Source organism: Cibotium barometz, chromosome 53, assembly GCF_041138505.1.
Source record: "Cibotium barometz isolate CiBa-2024 chromosome 53, ASM4113850v1, whole genome shotgun sequence".
Lineage (NCBI taxonomy): Eukaryota > Viridiplantae > Streptophyta > Polypodiopsida > Cyatheales > Cibotiaceae > Cibotium > Cibotium barometz.
This window is the reverse complement of record NC_141098.1, coordinates 11,874,870-11,901,800: the sequence shown is the minus strand read 5'-3', so window position 1 is coordinate 11,901,800 and position 26,931 is coordinate 11,874,870. Positions and strand designations below refer to the sequence as shown.

General features: G+C 46.2%; 1 protein-coding gene across 2 annotated transcripts; it reads left to right on the top strand.

The window, feature by feature from the left end:
• The first annotated feature begins 907 nt into the window (after positions 1 to 907).
• Positions 908 to 26,931, top strand: LOC147608296 (uncharacterized). Of its 2 annotated transcripts, XM_086789284.1 has the most exons (8): positions 908 to 1,264; positions 2,121 to 2,233; positions 2,396 to 2,445; positions 2,558 to 2,791; positions 2,889 to 3,053; positions 26,237 to 26,332; positions 26,451 to 26,471; positions 26,704 to 26,931. In XM_086789284.1, exons 1-8 carry the CDS (start codon positions 957 to 959, stop codon positions 26,875 to 26,877), a joined length of 1,161 nt encoding a protein of 386 aa, XP_086645410.1. In that variant the 5' UTR covers positions 908 to 956; the 3' UTR covers positions 26,878 to 26,931. The 2 variants fall into 2 exon arrangements, with proteins under 2 accessions (XP_086645410.1, XP_086645411.1); XM_086789285.1 differs by lacking the exon at positions 26,451 to 26,471.

The following is a 26,931-nucleotide window of genomic DNA, read 5'->3' as shown; positions in this document are numbered from 1 at the left end:
ATTAATTAATCAATGTTATGGCCTTTGAATTTCCTTTTTTTTGGTATAAAGAGGGATATAGAGGAATTTCTTATGCTTTGAGCTAGTTTATATTTGTATTGTATATATAGACAAATATTTGATTTGTATTAATTAAATGACACTGACGTGGCATTTAATTAAAGAGACCTTAGGCATGAGTTCCCCACAACCATCCCCTCCCTCTCCTCCTTCTCTCTCCCTCCCTTTACTCGTCAAATGAGCCATTTTATGGCCTTTTATAGAGAATTGTGAGACCTTAAATAGAACGAGTATGGGTGAGTGCATGGAAATCGAAAGCATATGGGGGGTCATCATTTCATTGCCTTAAATAGAGAGGACATGGAGGGGTGAATGCATGCAAATAGCAAGCATATGGAGAGTCATCGTTTCATTGACTTTTTCAAGCCATACTAAAATGGAACCTTAGAAAAACACTCTTATTCTTGAAAATCTCAAACAGAATTTGGGACCAAAATTATGTTTGCACATTAATTAATTAGTTGAGATAAAGGCAACCTTAGTCTCAGTTAATTAATAATGTGATCGCAACCTTAGGCTGAGGCAAGTTATCTGGAATCTTCCCATAATCACCTCGTTATAAAAGGTGGCCTTGTTTCTTTGTCGTTGCATGCGACCGTTGGCCTCCAATGAGAGAGAGAGAGAAATCCGCCTATTGCTTGCTCGCTCGTTGTCTGGTGCTATGCTAGGTAGCTGGGTACCTTAGGCTAGCTAAGGTATTAAAACCTTAGCTAAGCCTAAGTTATTAATTAATTAATTAATACAATGGCCTGAATGTATTTAATGGAAATGTAAAAACATTGTGGTGCCAATATATGTATATATATATATATTTACAAGATAAAAGATAAAACCTAGCTTAACTTAGACGTCTTATTATCAACTCAGCTACAAGCTAGTGGCTGTTAGGGGTGGCTATGGCGATGACAATTCAGCTCAACCAGTTCAACCCACATTTGTGCGCGTTTTCTTACCGAAAGAGGGGTCAGCAATGGAGGAAAATCCACGCCTCTACCAGCGCCAGCGCAAGCGCAAGCACTAGCACCAGCACCAGCACCAGCACCAGCACCAGCACCGGCTTTCTTCAGGGCCCTTTTGTAGAAGGCGAGCTCAACAAACCCCGCTGGACTGGCGATGAACCCCTCTCCCGCTTTGTGAGTGCCCTCATCTCCATCAAACCCCTCTTCGCCATCATGAGCGTCGCGGCACGGCAAGTTATGATCAGGTACGGCAACCCAAATTTTCAAAGAAAGTCATACACACAGTTGCCTCCCACAAGGCTTCTCGCTGGGTATTAGCGTTGTATCCTCTTATTGCCGATCATCCTATTTAACAACAGTCATATGGATAGAAGCAGAGGAAACCTCAATGATGGATATAATCTTGTCTCAAATGCGGTTGAGAGTGTTAATAAGGCCCAAACCAGAGCTAAGGGACTGGGGATGCTCTCAATGGCATGTAGATATCTTGTCTTCTACATATGTTATATATGTGGTTATGTCGGTTATAGTGTCTGGATGTGGCCACCTTGCAAGGAGGCGGCATGAAATGTGTGAGCAATTCAGACATAGACAAGATTCCATGGGTATACTGTGAACACATATTTCCCACCCATCAGATGGTGCTATTGGACGAATAAGATTGTATTTCTTTCCTTAAAATTACAGCATGGATGGGTTCTACTTTTAATTGGACAGGTATAGGAGTGAAGAGGCAATGATACTTGTGTAACCTCCAGCTTCCACCACGGGGATGGGCTGGATGGATGAATGGAATATATGCAAAAAACCTCAGGGTTAGACAGCAAATTGTGAGCCTTGCCTTTGCAAACATTATGATTGTACTGACCCATTTTTGCACATGTTGTGTCCTCTCCAAGGGACATATTATGGCATAATTGAATCTTGTTTTCTTAGAATCCAAAGAAAATAAGGCCCATGGGAATCTGCATCCAAAGATGTTTTTTTTTTCCCGGTTTTGTAGGGGTCTCTTGTCCTTTTTTCTTTGTTTTAAAACTGGATAGGCTTATGTGTTTTGTTTTGCGTACTGACTGTGCTTTGCATGCAATGGCCCATGTTCAGCTCAGCCGAGAAGAAAGGGATTCCATGGAGGGAGATGTCGGAACAATGTCTGGCATCTGATGTGTATGCAGAGAAAGACATCCTCGAAAATCCATCCATTGTTTATCCTGATTGTATGTGTAGAGTAGGACCATGATCAATTTCGTCATATTCTACATACACACTCACGTTCTGCACACATACGATAAGGTTTTGCTTGTAAAAAATGCTCATGTGTCTCCATATTCACATAGGGATACCTCTTTAATTGGGTTTTCTACTTGTTGTCTCACCAGATTATCTGCAAAGTTTTCATGGTTACTTGGATGGTAACCTATCATGGCAGGTACTTGCCTGTTGATGTTTCAGATCCTACAACGGGGCTTCTTTTCTTTTGTTGCTTCTTCAATGCAAGTGTTAAGCTAGATTACATATGACACCAATTTTTATGGTATCAGGCAGCTTCGGAGGTTGAGCCGGCAACCTCTTCAATGGTACTTCGTTCCACACCTTCTGCCAAGTCTTTGGAGGAGGCAAACCAGGTTCTGAGGGGAAACTGGCTCAAAGCTATTGAAGACCATCATTACCAACATTCGGGTGGTTGCGGGATTAGAGATATCCTTGATGTCGGTTGCTCTGTTGGTGTTAGTACTTGGTTCTTGGCAGACAGGTTTCCTTCAGCTCAAGTCACGGTTTGTTTTGGCCCTTTGATCTAATGCTATTACATAGAGCATAAAGTGGAGAGGTATAAATCAAGCTTGCTTAACTCTTGGAATACTTTCTTTTCAGGGTCTTGATTTGTCTCCTTACTTTGTGGCGGTTGCTCAACATAAAGACAAACAACAGGCAGCAGCGGGATTTAGAAGAGAAAAACCAATATGCTGGCTGCACGCAAAGGGAGAGGATACGGAACTTCCAGCAGCTTCTTTTGATGTTGTCTCTCTTGCTTTTGTGGTAAGCATATGTTATGCATACCTGGGGAAATTGTTAAATGCCAAGCCCATTAGAAGGTTTTGTTAACTGTAGGCTTCAATACCCACTAAGAAAACCATAAGGAAAAAGTATCCCACCAAAATCTTCAAAGAGGAAGAAGGGACTCACAACGGTGCACACTTCCATGCCCACTAAGAAAGCCACGTAGAAAAAGAATCCCACAAAATGCTCCTCACAAAGAAGAGATCCCACAACTGCATGCACAAAGGGCTTTTAGAAAGAGGGTATTTTTTAAGGGAGGAAGCGGTACTACCAAGGGTGAGTTTCTCTTGGTACTTCTAGAGCCTTGTAATTCTATTTTGGCAATATAAACGGCTAAAGGAGTTGGGGAGTCTTGTGGATAGGAATCAGGTTTAAGAGAGTTGAGAGACAAAGTCAGAGAAAAAACTTGCCAGGTAACCTCCTTGAAAGGATGAGCTAAGACAGTGAAATATAGGAAGAATAACCACGTGTATCTGTGCTTTGAGCACAAAACACCACAAAACACCACATTAGGCCACCCCAACCCCCCAGAGACCTTATGGAACCGAGCAACTACAGGACCAGCCACACTGACGGTCTACAGCCAGAGGAGGAGAGCCAGAGGACAGGCTGGTTTTCAAGGTAGTTATTCCTCTGCGGTCACATTTTTACTCCGGGGGCAGTTATTGATGAGGGATATGCCTAGTCTCAGACAATATATTACTGTTTTGTGGATGTTGTTGTAATTGCCCCAAGTAGGACTGAGCACAATCTTGTCACACACTTAAAACTATTAATACTATTAAACAAGATGAAATGGCACAAAACCAAATGAGATAGCAATGCTGAAATTTAAATGACATTGCAATAGGGCTGGAAAGGGCCGACCTCCCTTGTAATATATTTGTATTATCAAGGATTTCTCAAGATACAAGCTTCATGATGCCAGATTTCCAATGACATTTGTGCAATGAAAACATTTGCAAACATGTTTTGTCGAAGTAGAGGTTGATTCCACAGCTTTTAAATTGTCGGCGATAGAAATGCTCCAAAGCATTTTTAGCATGTACATCTTCAAAAGAAAGCAGTGGAAAAGGACTCCCAGGGGCTGGACAACAGTGTAGCACTCATTTGCTGGCTGTTCCAAGAGTTGGAGAAGCAAGAAATGATGCCAAAAAGTATGTATGTGGACTGGTTATGCTTAAAATCGCTCCCTTTTTCCTCCTCATGAAGTAGGCGCTTCATTCTCTTGAAGGGGGGAGAGGATAAGCTTTTCCAAACGGATAGTGGGTGGTCATTGGACCACCTCAACACGAGCCACACCTCTCCCATAAGTGGAGAGGGTGCCCAATAAGCTGTCCACTCTCTTTTACTCAAAAGAGTGCTTGATTTATGAGAGTTTGGCTGGCCGCCATCCAGTAAGTGCCCAAACTCACTTATAACCTGGCTGCCTAGTCTTTAATGAAATGTGGATGCCCAAACTCACTGATAAGTTGTCCGGTTGTACTTTAATGAAGTGTGGACCCGCAAAGCAGCACAATGAGCTAAAATACAAATAAGCTTAAACAAAGAGTTTAGGGTCACACCTACCACCTGTCTATAGCCCACAAGCAAGGTTATAATATAGATTCACACGCATGGTTCACGAGAGGGCGTCCCTTGCCCGAAAACTAGACACAAATCTTGCAGGTAGTAAAACATTCCAGTGAAAACAGCTCTAGACATGCAAATATTCCCTTTCATTTATCTTGTTGTAGGCGGTCATTCCGGGTGTAGATATTACATCCCCAAGCCAACTGGAATACCTTAATTTGGACATGGGCGTGGACCAAAATCTTTAGCCTCTCAAATCCAGCCTAGTGGCCCTTGGTGTAGACATCAGTCCCCTATCATGAGATTCGAGTCCACATGACCCTTGGCGTAGACGTAAGTCCCCTACCATGAGGTTTCATGTCCACACTATGGAGCGCGTCCATAGGTTTGGAAGCATAGAGAATGCCCAACTGGTGACATCCCCCCAACTTCTAAATAGTTGACTGCAGCTGAAAAGCTTCCAAGTATGCTTCTAGGAGCGGTGGAGGCTCCTCGAAGTATACCTCATCCATCCATTTAGCATCCATGGGTGAATAATTTTTAAACTTCACAAGGTAGCGTCTTTGAACTTTGCCACCTATAAGTGCATTGTCACAAAAGCCGTATGTCGCTGCTATCTTGGTTGCCTCTCATGGGGACTTGTCTGCAATCCGTGATTTGTATTATACGGATGTTGATTTAGCCACCCATCCTTCGTACAAAGGATGAGATCTTTGCTACCGATGAATTTGTTAGGGACCATGATATTGCCTTTGCACAGGTGCGGACAACCATTGAGCATTCTCAAGAGAAGCATAAAAAGGCTGCGGATAAGCATAGAAGGCAATTGGACATTAAAGAGAATGATTGGGTATTGTTGAAGTTCGATACAGCTAGACTTAGAAGAAGGTTCAAGGCCTGGAAAAGAGGGGATGTGCCCTAAGTTCTCTACCAGGTATTATGGACCATTCAAAGTCATTGGGCAGATCAATATGAAGTGGCTTTTCGGTTGGCTTTGCGGAATCATTGGAAGATACACAATGCATTTCATGTAAGCCTTTTGTGCAAATATGTGGAACCCGAGTCTAAAGAGCTCGTTATGGAAGATCCACTTGAAGTGGATGAGTTGGAAGAGGTGTTACAGCAGCCAGAGCAAATTGTGTTTCACAAGGAGCGTGACCTTCTTCTTTCTTGGGGTGTGCAAAATGTGAAAATGAAACATAGAGAGGAAATTGGCCATCCTCATATGCTTCTCTGAAAGCTTGGTTTGCGTTAGAAAATACGGCAAACTTTGGTGATCCGTCTTGACTGTAAATTCAGCTCCCAATAAGTAGTGTTTCCATTTTGCAAGAGCATGAATTACAGCCAACTATGGCAAGGGGGCCGTGGGGCCATTTTATATGGCCCCAAGCATGCAGTCGGCCTGTAGAAAGGCAGCTGACAGGGCCTGAAACTCCACGATCGGATATCTACAGCAATCGGCCAGCTGCACACATGTGGCCAGCACACATCAGAGGTCGGGGACCTGAAGGAGCAGTCGGCCAGCATGTGGGTCCTCTTGCCATCACAGGGCAACCACCCAAGCCAAGGAAAAATAGGGAAAAATGGGAAAAAATATGGAGAGTGGGGAAAAATGAGAAAACACCTAATAAGGGCGGACACACCCACAACAGAGGCCCTGGTGTCTCTGTAAAGACAGGAGATGACTTCTAACACCCCCTCTCAGCTCCTGGCTGTGAAACCAACCACAGGGAGTTGGGGTGCCGCCTGAGCAAATCCTGAGATAGCGACTTCGTGAAGAGGTCCACCGTACTGTCCTCCGTCGAATAGAACTCTAGCAAGATGACATCAGCAACGATCTGTTCACGAACAAAGTGCCTCTGGATGACCGTAGTTCCTCTAGTGGAAGCCCAATGCTGAAATGCAACCTCTGCAACCTCACCACCTCAAAAGCAGCATCACAAGCAGCCTGGTACTCTGTCTCTGTCGACGACAAGGCAGAAGATGACTTCCTCTTACTGCTCAGTAAAACTGCTCCTGGGCCTGAAGTAGATCTCCTCGTGTCCGGATCTCCTCCCCAATCTGAGTTACTCCAACCGTGGAGTTGGACTCCATCCATCAATCCCCCTCCTGTGTAAAAGAGTCCATGATCCTTCGCATGCCGCAAAAACCACAAGATACGCAATCCTGCCTCCCAAAGAGTCAACTGTAACCATGAGCTCAACTGCCTCATCAAGAAGCTCTCGTCTAATCCGGTATCCATCAACCAAATTAATGGGCCATTCTGCTTCCGAGTCAAAGAGACATCACACTGCTCATAAGGATCAACACTTGTTACGGTGGAAAGCCAAGTCCTGGAAACCTGCTGAAGACCATGCAAGGCCTAATGAAACTTGTCAACCACCCCCTTTGAATCCGGAACCACAAAGCCTGGAGAATCCACCTCCTTTTGCAAGTAATCAACTGCCACGTGCCTGGCTTTCTGAGAGGTCCCCGTGGAAAGAACATCCTCATCTACAGGAGTTTCTTTGTCCCGAATACTACGAGACATCAGAGCATAAGTTACCTGTTCAGTTTCCTATGACTGACGAACACAAGAACCACCAACATCAGTACTGGAAAGTTCCTGCCAACTGCTGCCATCAATTGGCAAGCTATCCACCATCTGGTCCGGGAAAGCCTACACCTTCAGCGTATCCACACTTAAGTGGCCACTACTAGATTGCCACTCATCACAAAACTGAGGACCTAGGAGAGTGTTGAAAGCTTGTAAACTCCATTCTCCACTCCGCCTTCCCATACTACCTGGCCTGTTGCTTTGTCCCAGAGAGCAACAAAATGCTCATCAAAGTCCACCCGTACGCCAGTCTTGCAAACCTGATGCACTAACAACAGATGAAAACCAAGGGATGGAACATACAACACTTGGGACCCCCTCTGCCATCGGGAACTATCTCCAACCTGCCCCCCTCACTGTGAACTGGGATAGTGGATGTATCCCTAGTAAGAATGTGACCAGAATACCTGCAGAGATCCTGTAAAGCCGAACGGGAAGGAGTCATGTGCCTGGAAGCACCACTGTCTAGAATCCACTCCTGAGTATCCGTTGCGGAGAGTCCTCCAAGTTCCAACCTCCTCCCTGCCTGAAGAAAATGAAGCGTCAGTGTCCATCACCTCCAAGTGTACAAAAGCCGGAGTCTTCATGATTGCTACTGAGGAATCTTCACCCTTCTCGGTCTTCCGCTTGGGACACTGCCTCCAATAGTGGCCTTTCTCGCCACAATCATTACAGGTCCTCTTTGCCTTTAGTTTCTCGCGGTCAGCATCGGACTTCTTCTCAGAAGACTTCTCCGATGAAGCCTTCCCTTTACTCGTGTTACCGCCTTTTGATAGTTAAGGCCTCCGAACCTCCACCCTAAGGAGGGTTCGTGAATCGTTCCTCGTGGTCCAAGACCATGGGCACAAGCTCCTCCCATGTGATGGTGCTGAGCCTGCCACCATTGGTAATCAAAGATGAGTAAAATGCTGAGTACTGAGAGGGCAAATGTGACAGCAACTTTATGGCCATGTCCTCTGACGAGATCTCCTTCCCAACCCGGAGAACTTCCTGCTGAAGAGCCTGCAGCTTGTTAATATGTTCCCGCATCGTCGACGACTTTGTAGGGCTCATAACCCGCATCTGTACTTCCAAGGAAATCCTCTTCATGGGTGATCCCCTTTTGTAAAGAGAAGCCAAATGCTGCCATATACCTCTGGCTAGCGTCATATGCTTTACATGATTGATTACCTGCGGTGTGCAGTTGAGGAAGATAAATGAACGGACCCTGGCGTTGACACGATCCCACAACTGTGCCTATGCCTCCCGGTCCTTTCGGGTTGACGATAACTCCCCTTCCTCTACTTTTGGCCGTGGAACCCCAACAACAACGATGAAATCAGCAAGGTCGTAAGACTCCAGAACAGATTCCATCATAACCTTCCATATGCCGTAGTTGTTCCCGTCCAATTGACGGTCCATCGGGAACGTGGGGAAGTGTAGGGATATTCACATGCCTCTCGGCCATCTCTAACAAATCTGCCATTGCGGGGTTGTACTCTGAAAAAAGGGTGGGTGGGTGGGAACAAAGAAGAACTTACACCTGCAAGTGGCTGTCCAGCAAATCAGCCGGCCGTTCTCTTGCTTCTCCTCTTCCCGAACAGTCCCGTACAGTCCACTAATCAGCAACACAACAGTCCCCTTCTTGCTCACACAAATCCCAAGAACTATCACGAGCCGAGGGCTCTGATACCATGTCAAAATACGCAGCGGAGATGATGACCAAATCTAGAAACACGAGCAAACGCAATGCAGAAAAACAGCACTAGAGAGAGAGAGATAGAGGCGTGTAACTCTGCTCTATATACACAAAGAAGATCCCGAATACAAGACACTATGGCAAGGGGGCTGTGGGGCCATTTTATATGGCCCCAAGCATGTAGCCGGCCTGTAGAAAGGCAGCCGACAGGGTCTGAAACTCCACGACCGGATATCTACAGCAGTCGGCCAGCTGTACACAGGCGGCCAGCACACATCAGAGGTCGGGGACCTGAAGGAGCAGTCGGCTAGCATGTGGGTCTGTTAGAATATGCAGCGGAAATGATAACCAAACTTGGGTAGACAAGAGCAAGTAGACTGCAGAAAATAATCAGCACAAGAAACACAGAGAGATAGGTGTGTAAACTCTTCTCTATACACAAGATCCCGAAAAACTGAATGAGGAAGTGGTGGGGGCTGAGGGGCAATATATACAACTCCATGAGGGCAGTCGGGCAGCTACAGATAGTGCCCACGACTGAGAAAAACCCCACGACTGATAAAATAGCAGTCGGCCAGCAGCCTGATGCCCATGACTGGTGCAAGAGCAGTCGGCTAGCAGCCCAGATGCCCACGCCTGAAGAAAGTCCAGTCGGCCAGCATTGGGGTGCTCCTGGCATCACCTGGCAGCCCTCCCACCACTAGGAAAAAATGGGAAAAATAGGGAAAAAATACGGGGAGTGTGGAAAAATGATATATGGGCGGGCACACCCACAACAGAGGCCCTGGTGTATACAAATAGACAGGAGATGACTTCTAACACCCCCTCTCAGCTCCTGGCTGTGAAACCAACCCCAGGGAGCTGGAGTGCCGCCTGAGCGTAGCCTGAGGTAGAGACTTCGTGAAGAGGTCCGCCGCATTGTCCTCCGTCGAACAATAAAGTAGCAAGATGTCACCCGCCAAGATCTTCTCACGTACAAAGTGATACTGTATCTCTATATGCTTGGTCCGGGCATGGAAAACCGGGTTCCGAGCAATAGCTATACAACTCTGGTTATCACACTGGATGACTGTGGGCTCCCTCTGTGGAAACCTAATCTCGCCTAGCAGCCTTCGCAGCCATACAACCTCACAAGCAGCACCACAAGCAGCCCGATACTCTGCCTCTGTCGAAGAAAGGGCAATAATTGGCTGCTCCTTGCTGCTCCAAGAAACTGCTCCTAAGCCGAGGGTAAAAGTGTATCCTGAAGTAGATCTCCTCGTGTCTGGATCTCCTCCCCAATCTGAGTCACTCCAACCTTGGAGCTTGACCCCATTCCCTCCTGTGTAAAAGAGTCCCAGATCCTTCGTACTCTGCAGATACCGCAAGATCCGCAATCCTGCGTCCCAATGAGTCTTCAATGGCGTCTGCATAAAAGAGCTCAACAGCCCCACGGAGAAGCTCAAGTCCAATCTGGTGTTCAGCAACCAGATCAATGAACCAACCAACTTCCGGTACTGCGAGGCATCAACTGGCTCACAAGGATCCGTAACGGTTAACTTTGTGTTCGGGTCCATCGGCAAAGTAATAGGCTTGCAGTTCTCCATCCCAAAGGCCTCAAGCAACTCATGAACATACCGCTGTTGAGAGACGAAAAACCCCCTCTGGGTCTGCCAGATCTCCAATCCCAAGAAGAAGTGGAGTAAGCCTAAATCGGTCATCTCAAACTCCTTTGACAAGGCAGCCTTCGTCACTCCAATGTGCTCCACATGACCGCCGGTGAGAATGAGATCATCCACATAAAGGATGATAAGTGTGACCATGCCGCGTTCCCGAAAGAGATACAGGTTCGGATCTGCAACCGATCTCTGGAATCCAGTCCGAATAAAGAAGGAATCAATCTTCTGATTCCAAGCCCTCGGAGCCTGCTTAAGACCATACAAGGCCTTACGTAACCTGTAAACCATCCCTTCCGATCCTGGAACAATAAAGCCTGGAGGCTGCTCAACATACACCTCCTCCTGCAGGTCACCATTAAGGAACGCAGATTTTACATCCATCTGGTACACGGGCCACCTCTGAGAAGAAGCAAGGGCAAGAACGGTCCGAATCGTGGTCATCCGCGCTGTCGGTGCAAAGGTATCCTCGTAGTCGATGCCTGGCCGCTGAGCATAACCCTTAGCCACGACCTGGCTTTGTGTTTGTCCACCGACCCATCAGCCGCGTACTTGGTCTTAAAGACCCATTTGACACCAATGACTGACCGCTTCGACGGCCTCGGTACCAACTCCCAAGTGTTGTTCTTCTCGATGGCATCAAGTTCCACCTGCATGGCTTCCCTCCAAGTATCTTGTGAAAGGGCTTCCTTTACGGAAGTGGGCTCTTTATCCCGCATGATACGAGACATCAGAGCATAGTTCACCTGAAGAAGCTCCGCCGTATTGCTTTTATCTCGGACTCGATGTGATCTTCGAGGACCGTCCTCTGTGGTCCACTCGGAGGGTAGCTCCGTGACACCTGACTCCTGAAGGGTGTCTAAGAACCACCTAGGTACTCGAACAGATCGTGGAGCCTCCTGTGGTCGCGGGGGCTCAACTCCAACTGCGGGCTCAACCTCCTGTGATGACTGAGGTGGATCAACTGGAGTAGTAAACTGGGAATCATCATCAAACTCCTCTGGATCTCCAAGAAGTGGCGGCTCCTCGATAGTGGATGCTGGAACATGCTCGTCAAAGACCACATCCCGGCTGACAACAATCTCGTTCCTCTCTGGATCATACAACCTGTATCCCTTGGAAAGAGAGTTATACCCCACAAATGCCAGCTTCCGGGACTTGGAGTCGAGCTTCCCCTCTGCTTCTTCGGAATATGTACATACGCGTCACTCCCAAAGACACGGAAGTGCGAGACATCGGGTTTCCTGCCAAAATATGCCTCAAATGGAGTCATATGGGGTACAGAAGTCGTCGGAGAGCGGTTAATGGTATGGACAGCTGTTGCCACAGCCTCACCCCAAAGTGGACGAAGAAGATCACGATGCTCCAGCATGGTCCTCGCTATCTCCACCAGTCCTGTTCTTACGTTCAACAACTCCATTCTCCGAAGGCGATCCAGTATTGGCCAATTCCCTCTTGATGCCATGATCTGCACAAAACCGGAAAAATACAGTCGAGGAGAATTCACCTCCGTTGTCAGCCCTGAGAGTCTTGACCTGAAATCCAGACTCTTTCTCCACCATCACGTGCCAATCCTTGAACAGAGCAAAAGCCTGGTCCTTCTGAGAAAGAAAGTAGACCCACGTGAATCTGGTACAATCATCAACAAGCAGCATGAAGTAGAGAGATCCTCCCAAGGATGGTATCTGTTGTGGTCCACACAAGTCAGTGTGAATCAACTCCAATGGTTTCGAAGCCCGCCTGGAAGCCTGCTTCGGAAAGGATTCCCTGTGCTGCTTACCACGTATGCAAGAACTGCAGCGTCCTTGCCTATTTCCAACATTTGGCAAGCCAACCACCATCTAGTCCCGGAAGGCGCGCCGCAAAGCATCCACATTTAAGTGGCCAAAACGAAAGTGCCACAAATCTCCGACCTGAGAGCCTGTCAATGAGGAGAGTGCAGAGAGCTTGTAGATGCCATTCTCCACACCGCCTTCCCAAACAACTTTGCCTGTCTCACGGTCCCTTAGAGCAACTGAATGCTCCTCAAATTCCACCCGAAAGCCAATCTTGCATACCTCATGCACTGACAGAAGATGAAAACCCAGAGCAGGGACATAAAGAACACGGGAAGCATGCTTGCCCCCCTTGCCGTCGGGAATAATCTCCATCCGGCCCTCACTATGAATCGGAATAGTGGAGTTATCGCCAATAAAGATACGACTTGACTGCCGTTTCAGATCCAGAAAGAAGTCACGGGATGGAGTTTTGTGCCTGGAAGCACCACTGTCGAGAATCCATTCCTGGGTATCCTTCGCGGTGAAGCCAACTGCCTCCTCGCTCGAAGATGATGAAGCATCGGAGTCCACCATCTCCAAGTGCACAAATGCCGGAGTCTTTGCAGCTGAGGCTGAGGAATCAGCACTCTTCCCTGTCCGCTTAGGGCATTTCCTCCGGTAGTGGCCTTTCTCGCCACAATCATTACACGATCTTTCGGCCTTCAGCTTCTCTCGTTCTGGATCAGGCTTCTTCTCAGAAGACTTCTCCGGTGAAGCCTTTCCTTTGCCCTTGTTGGTATTACGGCCTTTCGACCGTTGGCCAGTTAAGGCCTCCGAACCTCCGCCGTGAGGAGGGTTCGTGAAACGTTCATCCTGGTCCAAGACCATTGGCACAAGCTCCTCCCAAGTAATGGTGCTGAGCCTGCCACTCGCGATCAACGAGGAATAGAAAGCGGAATACTGGCCAGGCAAGTGGGAAAGTAACGTGATGGCCATATCTTCGGATGATATCTCTTTTCCCAGCTTGAAGGACTTCCTGCTGAAGGGCCTGCAGCTTGTTAATGTGTTCCCGCATCGTCGAAGACTTTGCAGGGTTCATAACCGGCGTCTGCACTTCCAAGGATATCCGCTTCATGGGTGACACCCTGTTGTACAAAGAAGCCAAATGCTCCCATATGCCTCTCGCCAGCGTCGTGTGCTTCACATGGTCGATCACCTGTGGTGTGCAATTGAGGAATATAAACGACCGGACCTTGGCGTTGACACGGTCCCACATGTGTGCCTGTGCCTCTCGGTCCTTCCTCGTCGATAATAACTCCCGTTCCTCAGCTTCCGGCCGTGGCACCCAAATCAGCAAGGTCATATGACTCCAGAACTGACTCCATCATGACCTTCCAGATGCCGTAATTGGACCCGTCCAACTGACGATCCACTGGGAACGTGGGGAGAGTCAGAATCTTCACGTGCTTCTCAGCCATCTCTAGTAAATCTGCCATCTCGGAGAGTAACCTGAAAGGGTGGGTGCGTGGGAAAAATCTGAAAATCTGAAAATATGCAAGTGGCTGTCCAGCCCCTTTGCCCGCCTTCCTCTTGCACCTTCTCTTCCCGTTCAGCCCGAAACAGTCCACCGATCAGCAACCTGTTGCTCCCCCTCTTGCTCAGAAAAACGCCCAAGATCTCCTAGAGCCTAGGGCTCTGATACCATGTCAGAATATGCAGCGGAAATGATAACCAAACTTGGGTAGACAAGAGCAAGTAGACTGCAGAAAATAATCAGCACAAGAAACACAGAGAGATAGGTGTGTAAACTCTTCTCTATACACAAGATCCCGAAAAACTGAATGAGGAAGTGGTGGGGGCTGAGAGGCAATATATACAACTCCATGAGGGCAGTCGGCCAGCTACAGATAGTGCCCACGACTGAGAAAAACCCCACGACTGATAAAATAGCAGTCGGCCAGCAGCCTGATGCCCACGACTGGTGCAAGAGCAGTCGGCCAGCAGCCCAGATGCCCACGCCTGAAGAAAGTCCAGTCGGCCAGCATTGGGGTGCTCCTGGCATCACCTGGCAGCCCTCCCACCACTAGGAAAAAATGGAAAAAATAGGGAAAAAATACGGGGAGTGTGGAAAAATGATATACGGGTGGGCACACCCACAACAGAGGCCCTGGTGTATACAAATAGACAGGAGATGACTTCTAACAGGGTCCTCCTGCCATCACAAGGCAACCACCCAAGCCAAGGAAAAATAGGGAAAAATGGGAAAAAATATGGAGAGTGGGGAAAAATGAGAAAACACCTAATAAGGGCGGGCACACCCACAACAGAGGCCCTGGTGTCTCAGTAAAGACAGGAGATGACTTCTAACAGTTGTTGGCGGACTACTTGGAAGCCATGAACCTGCCGCCAAGCTAAGCAGGAGGGAATGTCACATGCACTCTGCACTCTGCAGAGTGACAAGATGGCTCATCATCAGGAGGGAATGTCACATGCACTCTGCACTCAGTGCATGGTGACAAGATGGCTCATCATCAGCAGTGCAACATTTGTACATTATTAGAACCCAGTGGGATGATATTTGTCGTACGCTGTGACCCCATTGTATATCCTTAGTCCAGGATAAGTCAGGCACGAGCTACGTAGGTCATTCCTCAGCCTCAGCGGGTCAGTCAAGTCCCTTAACCCACTTGGAGAGAATCATTCATGCATGTAGAGTCAGTAGAAGCCTTAGGGTTTGCATGAGAAAGCACTCTGCATCTTGCATAATATGCATTCATATGCCTGTGTATCATTTAGAACATCTCAGAAGCCTTAGGGAATTTACTAGGATTTATCTGGTATTTTTTTCATATTTTATGGTATTTATTTAGCATTTATTATCATTTATTAATATAAACTTTATTAAATAAATGACCAGCCAACTTGACCAGCCTCTAGTTAGTATAAATAGGATTGCATAGGGCTTAGACATTCATTCAGTCTATAGAAAGCTATGCGCCTTCATCCTTAGCACTAGGAGCATTCCCCGCCTTCAGCCTAGACTAATCTAGCCCTTTTGGAGCTTTTGCGTTAGCCCCTCAACACCCCTGAAGCTTGCGTTTTTGCTCTCAGTAGTCCCTGCAGTTTAACGCAGCACATCAGCAGTCTTATTCAGCAGTCCCAACAGTTTAACGCAGCACCACAGTCCTTACAGCCCTCAGGCGCAGCCATCTGTACCCTAACGCAGCAGTTCTGTCCTTTCAGCCTACAGGCGCCTGCATACAGCACTCTTTCAGGCCCCAGTTCAGTAGGTACCCTCTGCGTTTGAGCATAGATCACCACCAGCAGGTATTCAGGTTAGTTCAGTCCTGCGTTTGCAGTTCTACATCAGTTTACCTTGCGTATTCAGCCCTACAGCAGTGCCTCCGCCCTCTGTGCATCATCCATACATGCTACATTCATCTGGTGAAGGTAACATATCATTCATAAGCATTTTTCAGCATATTTACATAGCTTAGAACAGTCCACTGCAGTCCTTTCTCAGCCTCAAGTGTGCAGCCCTTCCTCATGCCCTTGGGAAGAGTGCATAGGCTTGAGATCAGTTCATTGAGGTGTTTCTACAGCCGTGTACAGTTTAGCCAGGCTTCCGATGCTCCGAGATCTCGTGTTTGGCTTATCTATAGTCCACAATCATTCTCTCTAAAGTAATAAAGCAAATACTATCTCATTATCGGGATAGGGGGGCCCTTCAGTGGGTAATTCGGGACCCAATCTGGTGTACAGTTCTCATATATCTCCCTCTCATCTCTTTAAAGTTTGAAGTATTAAAGTGGATTGCTAAACTCACGAAACTCAGGATACAAAAGACAGTGTGAGCATTTGTGTGACAGGATCTTCTAGTACAAAGACTTCCGCTACATATTACAGTAGCTTAGTTTTAAAGTTTTCGAATAATGCCCTCCAGAAATGCGAGGTAAACTTGGAATCTTTGTTTGATGTAATGGTGCTAGGCAAACCACAAATTGGTACCAATGTTTGAGAAAAAGACGGGCTACGTCCTCAGTTGTGGCCGTATGCTTGAATGGGATGAGCATGCAGAACTTACTGAAGTGACCCACAATGGTGAAACATTGAGTGTTACAGGATCCGGTGGATGCTGGTAGAGGCCCTACAAAGTCCATAGATATGTCGATGAAAGGTTCGTCGGGGATAGGCAAAGGTTGAAGTAACCCAGTCTTCTTTGTACGTGGAATCTTAACTTTTTGACAAATCTTACAGGCTTGAACGTGTGAATATACATCACGCCTAATTTTTGGGCAATAAAGGACCATTCTAATTTCTCAAGGGTACTGTTGATACCTCTATGTCCTCCAACTAAGGAGTCATGGGCATCATGGAGAAGAGCTGATTGCTTTTCCCGAATGACACGTTGTTGTTGAAGAATAACCAACCGTTTTGCACTGAATAATGGCTAGGCTTAGAATTGAGGGTCAAATTGTATCGAGTACCAAACTCAAGGGAGTCGACATACTGGTCTTTCATGCTATGTAAGTCCTTTCCCGTGATTTCAAGAATGGTAGACTCCTGCACTGCCTGGATGTTGGCCTTTCGACTAAGAGCATCTGCAACTTGGTTATGCTTACCAGGGATGTACTCGATCATTCCTTCAAATTGTTGGAAGAGTTGACTCCACTTGGCTTGCCGATCACTCCACTGGGCACTTGGCATGGTTTGAAGCCACTTAAGTGCTTGGTGGTCTGTTTTGACTGTGAAGACCTTTCCATAAAGAAAAGGCTTCCGATGTTTGAGCGTTGTGATTACACAATCTACACGCACATTGCTATGTTCCACATCATCAAAAACCAAGTACAAAGAAACACTCTTTTTCATTGCTTTATTGATTTGTACATGTGATACAACGGGGATAGTATCACCCGATTTGCCTGCATCTGGAAGATGCTCTTGGCCTTTGTACATAAAAGAGAGTTTATTTGTCTTGTAGTTCTTGCGGGGTTCAAGGCGTGCATGCCATGGTTTGCCAAGCAATACATCACATCCATTGAGAGGTGCAATAAGAAAGTTCTCATGGTCGAGATAACCTTCGATGTGAATTCGGAGCTTTCCAATGAGAGGAGTGACCTTCACATCCTTCTCAACAAAAGTTGGACATGCATGAATTTCAGGTCCCATGTCTCCCACTTCAATCCCCAAGGTGGCAGCCATTTGGGTGGAGATGAAGTTGTTAGAGCAGTCATCAAACATGCATAATGCGGGCTGGTCTTTAAGTTGCTTCCAAGCTTTGCATACCACTCTATCCTTGCTTGCATGTCTTGTATTGCCTTGCACATCGGCACCATATTCACATGCCCTTTAGGCTCATCTGCTTTCTTGTTGTTGCTTGTACATTGACGTGATATGTGGTCTTTACTACCCCGTTTAAAGCATTTAACCTCTCGCATGTGTTGTGCCCTTTGCTGCCCAGATAACTAATAAAGTGCTTCTCTTGTTCCAAGGCTTTTTCTCCTGTACATTTTCAGCTTTCGAAGCACTTTTGGCATCCTTAAAGTGTGGCTGTCCACCTTTTTGTGTGAGAGCGGAAGCAAATAGGGATCACAAAAGAGAGTAGATAGCCAAGAGAGATCCAACACTTGAGCCAAAAACAAAAATGTATTGAATGAATTATGAATGAACAATGTCCATGCTTATATACATATTTGTAGAGCTAGTTGGCCTGCAGGACTGGAGGACAAATGTCCACGATTGATAAAAATGCCTAAAATAGCTGAAAAAAATATGGGAAAAATCCCTAATTACATCATATAAATATTTGGATAAAAGGGGAAATAAAATGGAGATTAAATACTGGAGATGACATGTCTAACACCTCCTCTCAACTCCAGCACTGGGGTTCGACTCCCATACAGGTAAGGAGCTGAGCAATAATATCTCGAGGAAGAGGTTTGGTGAAGAGATCAGCAAGGTTATCATGAGAAGGACAATACTGCAGTGTAATGTCAGTGACCAACTCACGAACGAAGTGATAGTGGACCTCAATATGTTTGGTTCCATGAAAGGATTAAGTTCGAGCCAACGCCAAGGCACTTTGGTTGTTCGTAAGAATGCGGATTGGAGAATCCGGGAGTACAGCAAGATTGCTCAACATCTAGAACAACCATAACAGCTCACAATAGCTATCTAGATAAGCATGATACTCAGTCTTAGTAGAAGATAATGAAACCGTATTTTTCTTCTTGGATCTCTAGGAAATAAGACCGGAACCAAGGGTGAAGCGATAACCACAAGTGAATCGTTGAGTATCTTAATCACCTACCCAATCAACATAAGAGTATCCAACAAGCTTAGTGCCTCCTATGAAAGAGAGATCATAGTCCAAGTACCTTATAAGTATCGAAGAACCCTTAGGGCGGCTTGCCAATGAGAATGTGGAGGAGAGGAAGAAAAGTGACTTGAGAACACTAACACTGTAAGAAATGTCGGGCATGGTGTAAGTCAAATAAATAAGAGAACCAACAAGCCTTTGGTACTGTTTACTGTCCTTGAAGAGGGGAGAGGGATCATCACGGGAGATCTTGGAGTTAGGATCCATAGGAAAAGAAATTTGATGGCACTCGGCAACCAATCTGGCTTTGTGTTTGTCGAGAGATCCATCTTGGGTAGTAGTCCGCATGGGGCTGCAAAGGTCCATATGAATGAGCTCGAGAATATGTGTTACATGCTAAGATTGTTGATCGTTGTAACCACGGATTAGCCTATTGAATGACTACACTTAGTACTCAATTACTCACAAGATACATAACAAAAGAGTAGGGAGTAGTAAATGAATGTGGAAGTACAACAGAGATCTATGCACAAATCTCATATGCCTGCTGATTATGGTGATGCGGCTGATGTAGACCAACTGCCATGTGATGGAGATGCGTTCTAATGATGAATGCTGATGCTGCTAATTGAAGGCCACACGTAAGTGCTGTAAACGCTGCCTTGATGCTGAAGATGAAGATCTACTGCTGTGGAACCTCCGATGATAGAAATACACAGCCGAGCCCCTTTGGTTGATCGTACGTTTGGTGCTGAAACGCACATGCTCTGTGGACTCTGTGGGCTGGAATGCTTCAGTCTGAGGAGAGACCACCACAATGAATGCTTACTGAATCTACTTAATGGAGAATGATGTGACTGCTTTTATATGGCTTCAGGCTATTGGTAGGCCAGCTCTACAGTGGACAAATCTGAAGTTGACCAAAAAATGCCCAAAAAATATGCATAAAACACTTAATATGCTGGGCATTCCAAATATAATTTGCCTGCTAAAACTGGTGGCCTTTTTGGCCCCTAAACACATGCCTTGAATGTTGCCACATATCTACTAAAGATGCTTGCTAATGATGCCAGCGTGTCATTGGGCACTGGTGCACGTGACATTCCCTTATGCTGAACTTGTTGCTAGGGTTGTAACCTTGCAACGCTTTGCTCCAAGCAACCAATCCCACTCCACTGAGCCAATGCTACTTCTGAGGCTTATGCAGGAGCATGGAGGATAATGATACCTGAGCCAAGATTGTGGGTACTGTGGGAAACTGACTGGTGAGAACTGCCTCGAAACCACTTACGAACGCAACTTCCAATGAGTCTTAAAGATGTTGAAGCAACCCTATATGCTATGCATATGCTCATGCAGGGTTAACGCAAGTAAAAGCAAAAGCTCCTACTGACCTTCAGAATCTTAAAAACTGGGTTTAATTGAGCAGAAGCAAATATTGACATGATAGCTAACTTCTCTGAGGATGAATGATGCTGAACTGGGCTACCTTGAGAGCTCTAATACCAATGTTACATGCTAAGCTGATCGTTGTAACCACGGATTAGCCTACTGAATGATGCTGAACTGGGCTACCTTGAGAGCTCTGATACCAATGTTACATGCTAAGCTGATTGTTGTAACCACGGATTAGCCTACTGAATGACTGCACATAGTACTCAATTACTCACAAGATAGATAACAAGAGAGTAGAGAGATGAAAGAAGTGGATCTGACTCAGAGAGAGATATAGATGCAATGCAATGCAACTAAAGTAAATGAATGCGGAAGTACAACTGAGATCTCAATGAGATCTATGCACAAATCTGATATGCCTGCTGATTATGATGATGCGGCTGATGTAGACTATCTGCCATGTGATGGAGATGCATTCTGATGATGAATGCTGATGCTGCTAAGTTCTAACTGAAGGCCACGCGTAGGTGCTGTGAATGCTGCCTTGATGCTGATGATGAAGATCTACTTCTGCGGAACCTCCAATGATAGAAACGCACAGCCGAGCCCCTTTGGTAGATGCTGCGTTTGGTGCTGAAACGCACACGCTTTGTGGACTCTGTGGGCTGGAATGCTTCAGGCTGAGGAGAGACCACCACAATGAATGCTTACTGAATCTACTTAATGGAGAATGATGCGATTGCTTTTATGATCCGCAATCCTACGTCCCAATGAGTCTTCAAAGGCGTCTGCATGAATGAGTTCAAGAGCCCCATGGGAAAGCTCAAGTCCAATACGGTGTTCAACAACCAAATCAATGAACCAACAAGCTTCCGATACAGGGAGGCATCATCCTACTCACAAGGATCATTCACTGTAAGGTTGGTGTTCGGATCCATTGGTGAAGTAATAGGCTTGTAGTTCTCCATCCCAAAGGTCTCCAACAACTCATGAACATACCGCTGCTGAGAAACAAAGAACCCCCTCTGGGTCTACCAAATCTCCAATCCCAGGAAGAAATGGAGTACGCCTGAGTCGTCATCTCAAACTCCTTGGACAAGGCAGCCTTCGTCACTGCCATGTGCTCCACATGACCGCCAGTGAGAATGAGATTATCCACATAAAAGATAATCAACGTGACCAAACCGCATTTCCGAAAGAGATAAAAGCTAGGATCTGCAACTGATCTCTGAAAACCTGTCTGTAGAAAGAAGGAATCAATCTTCTGATTCCAAGCCTTGGGAGCGTGCTTAAGACCATACAAGGCCTTCCGCAACCTGTAAACCATCCCCTTTGATCTTGGAACCTCAAAGCCTGGAGGCTCCTCAACATACACCTCCTCTTGCAAGTCACCATTAAGGAACACAGATTTCACAGCCATCTGATATACGGGCCACCGCTGAGAAGAGGCAAGGGCAAGAATTGTCCGAATCGCTATCGGTGCAAAGGTATCCTCATAGTCGATGCCAGGTGGCTATGAGCATAGCCTTTAGTCACAAGTCTGGGTTTGTGCTTGTCCACCAACCCATCGGATATATACTTGGTCTTAAAGACCCACTTGACACCAATGACCGACCATTTTGACGGCCTCGGAACCGACTCCCAAGTTTTATTCTTCTCTATGGCATCCAGTTCCACTTGTATGGCTTTCCTCCAAGTCTCTTGAGAAAGAGCTTCCTTAACGGAAGTGGGCTCTTTGTCCCGAATGATACGAGACATCAAAGCATAGTTTACTTGTAACAGCTCCTCTGAATCACTTTTTTCACAAATTTTGTGCGATCTTCGAGGTCCAGCCACTATGGTCCACTCGGAGGGAAGCTCCGTAACACGTGACTCCCGAATGGTGTCGAACAATCACTTTGGTACTCGAACAGAATGCGGAGCCTCCTGCTGCTTCTACTGGGGCTCATTTCCAGCCTCGGGCTCAACCTCTACAACTGACTGAGGTTGTCTAGTTGGAACAATAGACTGGGAATCATTCTCATACTCATCTGGTTCTCCAAGAAGTGGTGGCTCATCAACAATGGAAGCTGGAACATGCTCATCAAAGACCATCTCTGCTGACAACAACCTCGTTCTGCTCTAGGTCATATAACTTGTAGCCTTTGGAAAGAGAGTTATATTCCACAAATACAAGCTTCTGGGACTTGGAGTCAAGCTTCCCCCTGTGCTTCTTTGGAATGTGAACATCGGCATCACTCCCAAACACATGGAAATGGGAGACGTGTGGTTTCTTGCCAAAATAAGCCTCAAATGGAGTCATCTTTGGTACTGAAGTCGTCAGAGAAGCCATTGCCTCTCCCCAAAGTGGACGAGGAAGATCACGATGCTCCAGCATCGTCCTCGCCATCTCCACCACAGTCCGGTTCTTACGCTCAACTTCTCCATTCTCGGAAGGTGAACCTGTATTGGCCAGCTCCCGCTTGATGCCATGTTCCACACTAAACCGCACAAAAGCATTAGAAGAGGATTCTCCTCCTTTGTCATCCCAAAGAATCTTCACCTGCAAGCTAGACTCCTACTCGACCATAGCATGTCACTCCTTGAACCGAGCAAAGGCTTGGTTCTTTTGGGAAAGAAAATGAACCCATGAAAATCTGCTACAATCATCAACAAGCAGCATAAAGTACAAAGAATCTCCCAAGGATGGAGTCTGCATAGGTCCACACAAGTTAGTGTGTACCAACTCCAAAGGTTTCGAAGCCCGCCTAGTAGCTTGCTTCGAAAAAGATTCCGTGTGCTACTTACCATGAATGCAAGAACTGCAATGTCCTTGCCTGCTGCCAACATTTGGCAAGCCATCCACCATCTGGCCCTAGAAAGCCTGCCTTAGCGCATCCACATTCAAGTGGCCAAAACGGAGATGCCACAAGTCACCAATCTGAGTGCCTATCAGAGAAGAGAGTGCTGAGAGTTTGGAGATCCCATTCTCCACTCCGCCTTCCCATACAACCTGGCATGTTGCTTTGTCCCGGAGAGCAACAAAATGCTCATCAAACTCCACGATATTTTCAGCTCCATTTGGTGGGTATGGCTTTGACGGGTGCCACTCTCTTGTGGTGGGAAGACCACCTTAGGCACCATTCTGTGACTTGCTGGGATGACTACGGCAAGGTGGTCTTGAAGCAGTTGATTCATGTAGATTACGAGCATGAATTGAAGAAACAATGGGAGTGTTCTATGCAGAAACATGGCGAATTGATAGCTGACTATCTCGCTTGTTTCTGGAAGCTTTTGCTCCTGCTCCCAAGGACCATCTGGTGGTCGGAGCAGGTTGAGCAATTTGTGGATGATTTGAAATTGTCTTTGTATGCAGACGCTCGTGCACATGCCCCATGATCTTTCAAAAGCGGTTCGCCTTGCTACAACCCTCGAGATGCAAGAGAGTCCTAGGTTTGGGACTCAACAACAAGGCAACATAAAAGCAAAGACAAGGGTAGCCAATCCAAGGCCAAGGATGGTAAGGACGAGGCAAGTGGGGGAGCCTTGGTGACTTGCCTCACCCTTGAAGAGGGTTGCACCAAGATGGTAGCTAGACAATGCTTTTATTGTGACTCCACCGAGCACATCGTGAAGGATTGTCCGAAGACCTTGGAGTAGTTCGAGGAGAAGGCTTCTTTAGAATGGGAGGAGCAGTCCGAGGAGGAGGCGTCTTTAGAACCCGAGGATGAGCGTGAAGGAGATGCATGTGTGCGCATCTCAGCTTTTTTCATTTTTCGGGTTAAGCACACACCCAAGGTGCTTCATTGCATCAAGCCACAGGTACAAACATAGGAAGTTTTCAGCCAGGTCTCTGAGGGAGAGTCTTCACATTTGCCGTTTGCACTTAGTGGAGAATCTTTGGCTTTAGTGGCGGTCGCTTTAGTTTCTAGGGTTGTTTAGGAGGACTCTTCTCACATGCCGTTTGCATTGGGTGGAATATCTTCAGTGTCTGATGTCATGGAGGCACCACAGGAGGATACATCATCAGATTTGTCTTCGTGATGGGAGGATAGGCCAGTTGGTGTATCTTCATAGTACACAGATTTCTTGGAGACTGTACCGACAACAACCGAGGGTTTGACTTGGGTGTATTAGCGGACAAATTACTTGGGGTATGTTCCACAAGACATGGGTTGTTTAGACATACAGGTGCTGAGCAGTACTGATGTATACAGATTCGATGCAACGTTTCTCAGGAGTATGGTTCTTAGTTCTGCTTTCTTCCTTCAGGGTGCATTGGAGACGGTGCAAGTAGTTCTTGTGCTCCATCTAATTATTGGCTGGAGTTTGGATAGGGGAGTTTTGCTCAACCATTCTCTAGAGTGTTCTTCTCGTGGGCTACCAGACGATACTTAGAGGTTTGCAGTGTTTTTTCATGGACGGTTGGATAGACGGAGAGTGCTTGATCAGGTGGATGTTGGTCATATGTAGGTTTCTCTTCAGGTCTTCGTGCTGATGCAACAAGGTTGAAATGTGAGCCTTCGCATTGGATGCAAAGTGGTCTCGTAGTGTTTAGGATCTTGGGTATCTTGGATGAGCTTTGCTTGGAAGGGCACTTTATATGAACAATGTGGAGAATGTGAGTCGTGACACACCTACGAGTATGCAAGGCAAAGCCAGACATCAGATAGCAATGGAAAAGTGAGTGACACGTGGCATTGCCATGTGGAAGTGATGACATGGAAATGGTAATGTGGAACTGATGACATGGTAGTCTAGTGCAGCTGGCCGATAGCTACTATTGGCCGACTAGGAACATTGGTGCATACATATACGTGGGTTGCCAAATTGTCATATTCATTTGCTTTCCTTAGCGTTGTACTTCACACAGCATTCTTTGTAGGCGAAGTGCTAGCCCATAGTGAAAGTAGGTCGTAGGGTTGTGATTTGAGGTTTTTATTCTGAGCCACATCTTGTACTTGAATTTCAGTTGTATTACTTCTTGTACATAATGCAATGCAGTAGTTTAGGACTCTCGTGTGTGTTGTATGTGTGATATTGTGGCACATAGGCGTAAGTGTTCTACACTTTGTGTGGCTGGGTTGTAATCACCAATAGGTCGCCTTGCCTTGCTTGCTCTATCCGCCATGTACATGGTGTGTTTGAACACTTAGTGTGGCTGGGTTGTAATCACCAATAGGTCGCCTTGCCTTGCTTGCTCTATCCGCCCTGTACATGGTGCGTTTGACCCTCCTCCTTGCCCTTTTGCTGAGCGCCCTTTGCGCACACGAGCTATATGGTACAGATTTGCAAATACGCAACCTTGATGAAGAAAATCCAAACTTGAGGTGAAAATGCTGGTGATGATCTCCAGGCCCTTAGGAGAAAATTTGCAGCCCCTCCTCTGTCAAACCTTGACGCTCTGATATCAATGTAACATGGGTGCTTTGCCGAAGCGGTTTAGGATTAGCTTATCGTGATAGATCTGAAGATTAACACCTAATCAGAGTCTTGAAGCCATGCACGTACGTTTCCCTCATGCGAGATACACAATAGATAGAGAGATGACCTAACCTACTGATGTGTTCATATGCATGACTTATTTACAATGGAATAGAGATATTCAATGGTAGCACAACTCCTAAGCTCTCAATGATCAATGAATGATATGACCCTCAACCGTAGCCCTCTATTTGCAGTGACTTTTGGGCTAGTTGGCTGGCCAACCCTAGTCTAGGGTGTTCACACCAAAATAATAATAACAACGCTGTCCACACTTGGACAAGAATACAATGAATTGGCACAAATGCCTTAGATACACATGAATCCGGGCACACACTCAAGCTCTGAGCTTGCCAATGGTCCACGTCACACCTCGGAAGAGTGCACGTGACAAACTCACACATGAAGAGTTCTAGACTGTCTCTTCTTCTGCTTGTCAATTGTGGCCTGTATGATCTCATACTGATTTTGTGTTGGCTTCCGTGTCCTGCTGCTTTTGGGGAGCAGTGTGCTCTTGGAGGTCCTCTAGGAGAGAGATAAATATAGGGGGAGGGGTTAGTATGCATGTGTGTGCACAAGGCCAAGTTTATGAATCTTACTGTTTGGCCTTGAATTGTAATGATGCCAGATGGAGCAAAACTAGTGACTCGTTATACATGTTCTGGTGTAGGCTGTAGTCTTTGTTGATTTATAACTGCTATATGATGGGAAATATTTGTTTTTCCAGATTCATGAATGCCCACAACATGCTACAAAAGGGTTGCTAAAAGAAGCATTTCGGCTGCTACGGCCTGGTGGAACAGTGGCTTTGACAGATACTTCAGTATGTGCTTAAATTTTTTCCTCGTTTCTGCTTGCTGCAGTCTTGGGTTTTTTCCCATTTCTAAAGTCTTTGTGTTATGTGGCATTGGATCCCCATCTACCCACCTCCAATTGTCCAGCCAAGGTCAAAGGTCATACAGGTATTCATGATCACATGTTTATGCTTTGGCAGTTTCTTGCTCAATCTTGACTCTAAAGGAGTGCTACACAGCACAGGCCCATGCATGCATTATGTATTGATATTTTATATTTATTATCTTCATATTATATCTATGTTTCTCTTTGTATTTATATTTACCTTTGTATCAATACTTTTGTTTATAATTATTTTGTGGCCATCACAGATAAATGCTTATATTTTATGCTATGCAGGATCTACCACCTGTGCTGTTCACTTTGATGAAGTCCACAGAGCCCTGGATGGATGAATACTACGCCATGGATCTCGAGGAGGTTATGCACGAGTTGGGTTTCAAAAATGTAAAATCCATTCTAACAGATCGTCGCCACAGAACTGCAACTGGCACTGTACCATTTAGGGACTGATTGTAAATTTATCTTGCCTTTTGGTTTCTTTCTACAAAGTTGCTTATGATGTTT

What these genes read in the sequence shown, in the direction of transcription:
- LOC147608296 (XM_086789284.1), top strand. Translation starts at nt 957, where the DNA reads ATGGCGATGACAATTCAGCTCAACCAGTTCAACCCACATTTGTGCGCG. An exon ending in ATGGTAACCTATCATGGCAG is followed by an intron (nt 2,446 to 2,557) that starts GTACTTGCCTGT and finishes TTATGGTATCAG; the next exon opens with GCAGCTTCGGAGGTTGAGCC. An exon ending in TTGTCTCTCTTGCTTTTGTG is followed by an intron (nt 3,054 to 26,236) that starts GTAAGCATATGT and finishes TTGTTTTTCCAG; the next exon opens with ATTCATGAATGCCCACAACA.